This window comes from Salminus brasiliensis, chromosome 20, assembly GCF_030463535.1.
Source record: "Salminus brasiliensis chromosome 20, fSalBra1.hap2, whole genome shotgun sequence".
Taxonomy (NCBI): Eukaryota; Metazoa; Chordata; class Actinopteri; order Characiformes; family Bryconidae; genus Salminus; species Salminus brasiliensis.
In genome coordinates, this window is record NC_132897.1 from 7,718,258 (window position 1) to 7,729,418 (window position 11,161).

Consider the following 11,161-nt stretch of genomic DNA (forward strand, 5'->3'; position numbering starts at 1 on the left):
CTAAGGCGCATAGTGCATAAAAGTCTCCAAAGCTCTGCTGACTCAATAACTGCAGAGTTCCAGACCTGCTGTTAGAGCTGCAAAAGAAGATCAACTCCATATAAATGCCTATGGATTTAGAATGGGATGTCTAGATCTAAATCTGTAGGTGTAATGTGTACGTGTCCCAATACTTTTGTCCAAATGCACTTATTAAAAATATCCAGCATCTAGCTAGAACTCATTAAAAGTATCTAGTACTTGGGCAGTTAACACTAGCTTGACATGTCAAATGCTCGCTTCTCACCTCCAGTATCTTTATTTAGATGCATTCCTGAGAAGGAGCTGGCTCTGAGTCATCACGGCTGGTCACTCCTAATCCCTCCGCATGGGACCGGTAATCAAGACAGACTGACTAGCTCTGTAAAGCAGCAGGCATGAGCCACACAGCAACAGATATACTATATGTCTAAATGTTTGTGGACACCCCTTCTAATTAATGCATTCAACTACACACAGCTTGTCTAGTCCCTGTTGAGAAGTACTCCCAATAGAATAGGACTTTCTGGAGCAGATAGACCTATTATCTAAACCTACTGGCATCATGCTGCCTAATGCCAATACTATGTGTGGGCTAGAGGGGTAACATGCTCTGCAGCTTCGAGCAGTGGAGCAGTGGAAGGATGGTGCTCCATACCATTCTTTTGGGATGATTTGTTGAGTTGAGGATGAGGTGGAGTGGTGATTATCCTGAACATCATGACCTCACTGCCGCTACTGTCAGCAATGCTGTCCAAAATCTAATGGAAAGCCTTCTTCCCTGGACAGTAGAGACAGTTACTCCAACATAAGCAGGATAGACCCTTTCTTAATAACCTTGATTTCAGAAGTGTCTCAATACTTTTGTCCATATAGTGTAGATCTTTGTACGCATACATCTTCAGAGGGACCAACGGACTAAGGCCAAAAAACTAGCACACGCTGTACCATCTACTCACTGCCCACAAGACCAGGTTACAAACACAGAGGCAACTGCAACAGGCTGAGTCCTGAGCACGATTTTTGGGTGAATGCTGAGAGCCATCTGGCTGAGGAGCGCCAACCTATTAGTAACCGATGTGGGCTGCATTAGCACAAAGCCTGTGCGTAATTGAGATATTCCTTGCAGCATTAGCGCTGCTTGCCGTACACTTGCTTCACATGAATTCGTAGGTCATGAATTGAGCTCTGGCTGTGCGACAGCTTTTTTCATTACGCTTACAGGTGAGTGAATAACATCAGACTCGCAGAGAGAGAGAGAATCTACACTTTCCAGTACAGTCTGGATCCACTGTTCGAAAACAAACACACTGCTGCCAGCCCACACACACAGGAAGAGAGAGCGAGAGTGTGTGTGCACACACAAAAGAGAGAGAGAGAGGGAAAGAGATCGAGATGCCTGTCATTATTTCCCTCTTGAACACCTCACTATCTGTAACCATTATGTAATCATGCTGTGCTTTGGGCTCAAACTGAAAATTCCAACGACTGAAAGCACCACTGATACAGCCATGAGCAAATCTCCGCATGCATCCACATACAGCGCACACATCTGAAGGGGGTGGGTGGTGAGGGGGTGTTGGGGCTTGGTTTAGAGCTGATTAAATTGACCATAAACGCAGATGCTTTGCAAACAAGCCCAATCCTGTTGTATCCGAAGGGCCGTTTTAATTGAATTATCCACTCATGTGACGTTAGCCATGAAACTACAGCAAAAACGCCAAGATGGGCAGAGCCGGTCTGCAGAGGAGCTGGAGGCTCCGCAGCTGAAGTGACGAGAGAGGCCGGAGGGAAAGTGGCACACCACTGCTGTGCCGTCAAGCATACAGATTTAATAAAACATCGAACATCGATCACGGTCCGGCCAAAGCCCGGCCTAGTGACCAGGCCTGGGACTCCGGCCAGAGATTCGTCTGCATGGCCACAGCTCGTAAAGAACAGAGGCGTTTATGAGACTGAAGCTGGAGAGGATCTGAGAGACCCTTCGTTCTAACTAGAGGGGAGTTCGACCATTTATACACCAGGACACTTTACTGAAGGGCAGCGTTCATAAGACATGATGTTTATATACACTATATGGACAAAAGTTTTGGGACACTGCTCATTCATTGTTTTCCCCAAATCAAGGGCATTAAAGGGCACTTGTGTTGGAGTGACTGTCTCTACTGTGCAGGTAAAAAGGGCCTTCTACTAGAATTTGGAGGAGCATTGCTGTGAGGATTTGATTGCATTCAGCAACAAGAGCATTAGTAAGGTCAGGATGTTGAATGATCTCCACCCCACCTCAACCCCAACTCCCCAACTCATCCCAGAAGTACTGGATGGATTTCCACTGCTCCACACATGCAGTTCCACTGCTCCACAGCTCAGTGCTGAGGTGCCTTGTACCCCTCTAGCCCATGTCTGGCATTAGGCATGGTACCAGTAGGCTTGTCCGTGTCAACAGGGACTAGACAAGCTGTGTGTGTCTGTGTAAGTTGCAATTGGTGCAACTTAAAGTGGCTGAGTGCATTCATTAGAGGGGGTGTCCACAAACTTTTGGACTTCTAGTATATGGTCATAGTTGTTCATAAAGGCTTGTGTAGGTTACGGTCAGCTGTCATATGGCCTTGTGAATGTTGCCCTTCAGTAAAGTGTATTTTCAGTAAAGAGACTGACACACACTGTCCACAGATCACACACACACTCTCACTCACACACACACGTATATACCATACTTACTGTATACACACTGTATACTCTCTCTCTCTCTCTCTGTTTCACACACACTCCGCATACACACACACACACGAACCACAGACGCACACTCACCTTCACTGCTTCTCCATGTGTGACCCGGTCGAACACCATTTCATTGACGGTGACGATCTGGTCCCCCACGCGCAGCCCCTCTCTCTCCGCGGACGATCCGGGCTCCACGAGAGACACGTAGATCCCCACCCCGTGCTCGGACCCCCCACGGATGCTGAATCCCAAGCCCTCGTGGCTCTTGCTGCGCTTCAGCGTCACCTGGCGCACCTCGTCGCGCGCGTCCTGCCTCAGCGGCGTGTCCGGGAGCGCGGGCGCTGTCCGCTCGACCGCGGTGCTGAAGTCGGGCAGCACTTGCGCGGAGCCAAAATGCACAGACGGGGCTCGTGCGCGGGGCTCCGGTTCCGCGCTCTCGTTCGGCGCGCCCCCCGGATCTTCCGGGCCCCCAGCCACAGCGCTCGTGAGCAGCTCCGTTTTCAGGTAGAGCCCCTCCGAGGTGTACTGGTCGAAGAGCATCTGGTCGGAGCGCGGGATGACCAGGCGCAGCATGGGCAGCAGTTGCCGTTTACGCGGCGTGTCCAGGATCACACGCAGCGTGCGCACCAGGTCGTACACGTTACGCCGCGCGTGGTACGCGTTCAGGCAGTGCACGAACTGCTCGCGCTCCGCGTCGCCTAGCAGTGCGTGCAGTGCGTCGTGCAGACGCTTCACGTTGGCGGAGAGCGCGCGGCCGCCCGAGCTCGCCGAGGTGGCCCCTGCGGAGCGCAGGGACACGCGCTCCAGCTCCGCCGCGCTCATCCCGCTGAGAGGAGGAAGAGGAGGAAGAGGAGGAGAAGGAGAAGTAGAAAAGGAAGGGAGGGAGGGAGGGGGTCAGACGGTGCTCGAGGAACCGAACTGGCGCGGCGGCTCTGCTGGGCGCGAGGCAGAACCGCGCGGATGCACCGGCACGAGATATGTCTCATGGGTAACACGGGTCATGTTCACCCTCGTTATGACGTCTTCCTGAAAAACGTACAAACAACAAACAAACAAACAAACAAACAAAAAAATACTTGTTAATTATTAAATTACTTAATAAAGTGTTTTTAATACTTCATAAACGTTTTAATAAATTATTATTTCACGTAAATAAATAAATAATCAATTAATGTAAAACTTTTTTAGCCTATAAACATTTAATTAAGTAATCTAAACAAGAAAAAACAGAACAAAGCTTAAATTAAAGCATAAAATAATAAAAAAATAAACAAAATACAAACCGTACACGTAACTATTGTATCCCACGCGCTAAAATCGATACAAATCGATACAAATCGATAAAAAAAACAGCACCGTAGCGTCACGAAAACGAGTCTCGATAGCGTGCCGTGTGATTTCAGTCTGAATAATTGCGCCGGATGGAGAAAGCCGGCTCAAAAGCGACGGAATTACACCACACGACAGCACGGGGGTGTTGTGAGCCTCTCTCGGTGCGGACTGCCCGGGTTTGCTGCGCTCAGAGGAGGCTGGAGCGAAGCGTGGCGGAGTTCATCCCTTTCCCACCGGTACTCGTCCAGGCCCCGCCCCTTCTGCGAGGTGATTGGCTGAACATTTGATATTTGGAACCTGTGCAAAGTTCTAGAACGTAACTGAGCCAGAACCGCGAAGCATTGTGACGAAGCCCAGTAGAACGTCACTCGCGTTCTAGAACTGAGGATTCCCTCGCGCAGCGCTTCCACACAGTGACCCGCCTGCCTGTGAATACGAACCTTCTGGCCAATCGCTGGCGGGAGGCTGGGCGCGAGCAGCCAATCAAGGCACAGGAGGAGAGTGAGGCTTGCCGGAATACGGGTGGGGAAAGAACCCTAACGCGCGTGGAAATGACGCAGGTGTGCGCGACTGCGTTGCCTGGAAACGGACAACAACGTGGTAGCATCTGAGCGGAAAAAAGCGCCGCCGTTTGAAGAAGGAGGTTATTTTTAGCGCTCAAGGTTTAGGAGGGACAGAGAAAATGACGCGGACTGAGAGCTGAGGAGGAAAAGTTCCGCTAGAGGGGAGGAGTGGAGAGTGCTGCGAGGAAAGAGGGAAAACAAGTAAAAAGTGATGAAAAGGGAATTAAATAACTAATCATAGGAAAATGGACAGTTTGTGTGACCAGTATCAGGATTTTATCCTGATAAGATGAGTGATTTGATTTGTATCTGTGTTTACATGTTATTTTATGTGGTTCAGCCTTATCCTGTTGCATGAAGTGACCAGGTGTAAACAGGGTCTCAGTGGAGAGGAAAGAAAAGGTAGAAAGAAAAAAGGAAATGGAAACGCATGAGAGCAAAGGGAAGGAAATAGGAGGAAAGGGAAGGAGATAAAAGTAAAGGAAAGAAAAGGATCAAAGGTAAGGAAAAAGGAAACGAAATGAGGACAGGAAAGGAAAGAAATATATGAATAATGTGATGAAAGGTAAATTAAAGAAATAAAGAAAGGAAAGTAAAAGAGGAAAGATAAAAAGATGAAAGAAAAGGAAATAAGAGGAAAGAAAGAAAGATAAAAGAGAAGGAAGAAAGATGAAAGACAAAGAAGAAAGATAAAAGGAAAGTGAAAAGAGGAAAGAAAGGGAAGTGGATGGAAGGTGGGGGAGTAAAGGGAGCAGAAAGGAAAGAAATGTAGAGGAAATGAAAGGAATGGAAAAGAGAAATCAGAGGAAATGAAGACATATGAAAGGAAAGAAAGAACAATGAAAGAAATGGAAAAAGGATTAAAGGAAAAGGAAATAAGAAAGTCAAATAGAAAGGATAATGAAAGTAAAAGGATGAAAAGAAAAGAAATGGGATGGAAGGAAAAAAAAGGTAGATTAAAGAATAGGACAGGAACGAGAAATAGAGTTGAAGGAAAAGAAAGATGAATGGAAATGAGGAAGCAAGGAAAATAAACAAAATGGAAATTAGGATAAACAGGTATGTGCAGTCCCTGTGCTGCAGAATAATTAGGAAGGAATGAAATTAAGGAATCAGGATGATTTGATTGAATGAATTGAAATGAAATCAAGAAGCTGAACATCATGTATTTCCCAGCTGTCACATGACTGACACTGAGACTCTTATGCTGAGAGGGGAGCTATCTTTATAGATTGTGACGGTGCATGGACTACAAAACAAGGACAGAAGCTCTGTGTGTGTGTGTGTGTGTGTGTGTGCGTGTGTGTGTGCGTGTTCATTAATCCCCATCATCTGGGTGAAATGAATAGTATCAAATCTTAAAAATCCATCCAGGGCAGTTTTTTAGTCCAGCCCTGTCCTGCATGATTGACATGCTGGGAAAGTTCCCTGCGTTGTATTAGTAAGAGCACGTGGACTGTATGTCATCCCCTTAAGCTCATAAAGAAGCTTTAGCCAAGGCCTCAAACAGACATCTACACACTTGCCATGGGCTATTTATACACCAGTATTTATAGTAGACTCTTCTATTCATACCAGCAGTGTTTTCTCTGTGCAGAGCTCCCTGTGTCCTCCTGAGTTTCTGACCTATCAATTTACAGCCTTTTATGATGATGCCATTAGGACAAATGAGCTGGACTCGTCATTATGTTCGTCATTACCGTTCTCAGCAGCAGGCCATACCAAAAGAAATTAATGGACAATTAATGGATCTAGATGAGACATGTAGCTGACCATTGATCTGGGTTGTGTGATTCAGCCTGATATATAGGCTAAGTCACACACCCCTGAAATAATCAGCCTTTTCCTGCAGGCATACCCAGAATCTGGGTGGAAATTATAAAGGGGGTCAGGAAATCTGACACCCCTGTTTAAGACATATTCTAAAGGTGGTGTGTATGGTGCAAGTGGGTTGTATGTATTGTATTAATATACATTATATTTATGTCATTAATACTCTGCCTTTTCCCCGGTCCCTTGGTGTGTAAGGTGTGTCACCCCTTATCTGTTAACATTAGCTCTGTCCCAATTGCTGCACGTACCCATGAGGAACACAAGCCTGTGGGGCATCCCGTTTCCATTTCTGGCATTAAGTGTGTGCCCTTAGTGTGGCCTTTGGCAAGAACCACATAGATGTAGACTAAACCACAATGTGTTTACAGTCTAGAGAGACAGAGTGGTTGGTCTGCAGATGTCTAACCAACATGTCAACAAAGTATGTTTTCAGATGTCAGTTAAATTGTAGTTTGGATTGAGCCATGGTTGATAGACAATACATTTACATAGGTATTTACATGAGTTAGTCATGCATGCCATATGTCTAAAGGTTACTCCTCATTAAGGTTAGCCCATTTTGGACCCATCTCACTTTGTATTTTTCATTTGGACCCCCTGAGCTGCAATCCATACAAGTTAATGGTGAGAATAAAAAGGTTCAGCACCATAATGTGTGGCGTATGTTGGGTTTGTATGGATTGGCTTCATACAGGTGGGTTTTAAATAGGTGCAACAGTGGCACAAACAAGGACCTCCCCAGAACACCACAACATAACATGATAACTAATAGTAGGATTAAATATTACCCCCTCAAACATTCTACAAACTTCTATTACCAAAGAATAGTCCCACCTTTCGTACTAATTATTATGCCTAAGTGTAATAAGCCTTGCTGTGTTGACTAGCTAGTTGCCTGACAGCCTGCAGTTACTCCATGTAAGCACCCAGTTTGCCTTTAGTGGAGTTTTGATATCCATATTCTGTCCATTTTGGAGACAGAAAATGTAATTAACACCTGCTGTATTTTTCACCCTGGTAACATATCACCTTCAAGGACTCCTGCAGGGCTTGGTGTGACTTTTCTGTCCTGGCACCGAGGTGGTGGAACGAGCTTCCCCTTCAAGCGCAGACTGATGACCCTCCTCTTCCGAGAATACTTGGGCGAATAGTAGAGTACTATGGTCTCCTTATTGACTTGTGTTTAGCAGTATCTAAGCTTAGAGGTATGTTTGAATTTGTAGTCTATTCTAACTAGCTGAGGTTATTCTTGAGTAAATAGTGAAGCACTTTTGTAAGTCGCTCTGGAGAAGAGCATCTGCTAAATTCAGCAAATGTAAATCTAATTTTAGCCACATGCATTTACAGTTGGTAGTCAAATGTGTCTGTGATTAGTCAAACAGAAATCTAAATGCTGTGAGGGATGGAATATGCAAATCCGCTCGTTGCACAGCAATTATTACTGGTGTTTCGGTTGTACTGGGAGGGGTTTTGATTGGGGAATGTATGTGCCTTCACACTGCTATATGGTGGCTCAGGTGCGTCTCAGACGACCTCCTGAAGTGGTTTGAGTGATTTGAACTTGTGTCTGGTTTAAACTAATCTTGGGTGCGTTCATATCTTCATTTTTATGTGTCTTGGCCTTGTCCAGATATAATCCTGATCCCAAAGATGCATGAAGTGACCAGGTGTAAACAGGTTCTTAGAAGTAAATGCTGATCCCTGGAATCCAGAACATTTTTCACAATTTAGAAATCTCATCCAGACATGTCCACTTTCAAATCCCAAAATGAGGACACATGGTCACCCTGTATTTAACAGCTAGCTGCATAGAATTTACCAGCTAGGTACGGTTTCTGCTGAAGAGAAGGTGATGTTTGAAAAAGCTGGTGAGGAAAAGGTGACCTCTCCTCAATGTCATTTTATATATCACAATTACATGTTCAGAGAAAGAGTGACATGTGCATTACACCATGTGTGTGTGTGTGTGTGTGTGTGTGTGTGTGTGTTTGTGCGCCTGTATGAATTAAGTCAAGTGTGTGAAGCGAGTCTTATCTATCACATTGGTGCTAATGCTCAAAGTCAGGCTCCAAATTTTCCATTGCACACACAACGCATACACACACACACACACACACACTAAATAAAAAGATAGAACCTTAAATGTAAATTAGCTTCATGCCCAAGGACGTAGGAGTGTCTGTATGCTTATCTGCTAGTTAAAGGAATTCAATTAATTTCTAAACCATCATCACATGTCTCTCATAATACATAAAAGACATATTAAAGAGTGATATTTCTCTCCCTCCACCACCACCTGTGTGTGTGTGTGTATTAAGTGCAGTGTGTGTTGGGTCTTATCTCTCATGCTTGAATTAATCCCCACGCTCCTGGCTTCAAAGTCAAGCCCCAGATTTTCTCCTCCTTACCACTTAATACTGCGTCTGCTCAGGCCCTGAGCTCTTCCCTTACTCCATACAGATGGAGGAGAGAGAGAGAGAGAGAGTATGTGTGTGTGTGTGAGTGTGTGTGTGTGTGAAAGAGCAAAAGACATATCAGGCAGAGAGAAAGTGAGAGAGTCAAGAAGGGAAAGAGTAGAGGTATGTGAGAGTAGGGGAATGTGAAGTACAAGGCTCCCAATGCACTCGCAAAACAGCTGTTTTTCCTATTTGATTTATTTAAATGTAAATTAGCATTAAAAAAAGGCCGAGGCAGGGTGCATCCACATGTCTGATTGGATGATTTTTTTATGTGTTAAGGTTTCTATTTGCTCCACTGGCAAATATGTAGTACAATAGTGTAACACCTGTCCGGCCCTGGCCCTGTTCCTTAGGCCACGTCCACACCTGGCATTAACATGCATCCCGGGTGCTCTGATCGTACATGGCCAGTACAGGTGTGAACGGACTGTAATCCGACCACTGAAACTACATTCGGAGGCGGTCAGAGACGCACATGACCACATTATTCTTGGAGTCTGAGCGTCAAAGCATCTCGATGAGGTCCTGACGGCAAAGCAGTTCCACCACTTCGGTGCCAGGACAAAAAAAAACCTGGTCGCTTGTTTTCCATGGATCTTAAGGCGGGTCGGCGGGTCAAACCGAGCCGTACTTGAAGCTAAAAGGGCTCTTGGTGCTGATCGGCTTTTGACCACTGCCATCAGGTACAGAGGGGCTGGTCCATTCTTGGCTTTGTAGGCCAGAGTCAGGGTTTTGAATCTGATGCGAGCTGCAGCTACAGGAACTTTGAAGCAACATTGAAGATTATTTAGGTTTTTTATATTAGATCTTTTTTTGGTTATATTCAGTATTGTAGGATATTAAGAAATTGGTGTCCTTGTCTTGCCCTTATGTTTTCCCTTCCTGGTCTGTTTCTATGTTTTGCTGTTCTACGTGTACATCAGCACATGGCTCTGTTTATGTTTATTTCCTGTCTCCTCTGTAGCCCCGCTTTTTCATTAGTGTTCCCACTTGTGCCTCCTTGGTAGCCCCGCCCTCTTGTTAGTCTCAGGTGTTGCTTGTTGGTCTGTTTGTATAAGTACTCCCTTTGTCTCACTGTTCTGGGTTTGGTCTTGTGTGTGTGGCCAGTTCTTAGCTTGTTTGCTTTTATTTTCATAGCTTAGCTTTGTTGGGTTATTCTGTGTTTTCCTTTGTTAGCTTGGCTTAGCTTTTCTGGCCACCTCTGGGCACCTCTTCTCTGACTCTCAGCAGAGATAATAAGGCAAATTTGCAGATGAATCCTGCCTCCTTGCCTTCAATATCACAAATAGCATACAGCTCTCCATTTGCCGCTCCTTCTGTCAACACATCACCATAAACTGTGGTTAATGTAAAGCAACACACCGCACAGTCTCAGCACACTGCATTTACTGCATCTGATCAGCGTGATCTTCCTCACTCCACTTCCACTTCTTTGAAACTGGAGGAATAAAAGAGGAGAAAGGAAAGAAGGGGCTGATTTAGAGAAGCCGGAGCAGGGAGGAGGCTGCTGTTTGATTAACGGCCGAGTGTTTAATGGAAGTGGAGGAGAAAGTGAGTCACGGTGGGCCGTGCCAACCCCATGATTACAGTACTATAAAAAAGGAGCGGGACCTTATGCTGCACCCACGCTCATCCAGAGCCCTCTGAAAGAGAGGAGAAAGCCTGGGCCAGGGCCTTCACACCATTAACCCCAATAGTGCTGATCCCCGGGTCCGTTCAGCCTCATTTCAGCTCAGAGTGATCTAAAGCCACGGCTATAACATCTGACAAACTGTGATGGAACATGTCGTGAGGTTAACCACGCAGGAATTAGTTTGAGGCGAGGACAATGGAGAGAATTCAGAACCCTCTTAACAATAAAGGGTTCTTTCTTTTACGTTTATGGTTCTTCTGGGAACCCGAGGCAGTTGTTTTGAAACCTTTGTTTTTAAGATCCTGAATGTTTTATAGAGGTTCTTTAACATGCCACTACAATATTGCACATCTTTTCATTTACAAACTAATGCAGGGTTTCATCAAAGAGGTCTTTAGAGAAGGATTTTTTAAAGAACCAAAAGTGGCTTTTCTGTTGTATCACTTCAAAGAATCCCTTTCGAAACCTTAGTGTAAGGGAACCAGAAGTATTAAAGAATTGGTTCCTGTATAGTTCTTCCTCACAAGAACCTTTCATTGGTTCTTTATTAACTCAATGCTGAATCATTCTTGGCTTGGATGTGTGATTCATTGATGTGG

General features: G+C 45.3%; 1 protein-coding gene across 1 annotated transcript in view; it reads right to left on the reverse strand.

Annotated features, from left to right (window-relative positions):
* whrnb (whirlin b) overlaps positions 1–4,237 on the reverse strand; it is a 91,593-nt gene extending 87,356 nt beyond the window's left edge. The window contains exons 1-2 of the mRNA XM_072665097.1: positions 4,031–4,237; positions 2,830–3,768 (exon numbers count right to left, since the gene is read on the reverse strand). Coding sequence (XP_072521198.1) covers positions 2,830–3,564 — 735 coding nt within the window. The 5' untranslated portion in view covers positions 3,565–3,768; positions 4,031–4,237. The remainder of the gene's footprint in view (positions 1–2,829; positions 3,769–4,030) is intronic.
* Between the last annotated feature and the right edge of the window lie 6,924 nt (positions 4,238–11,161).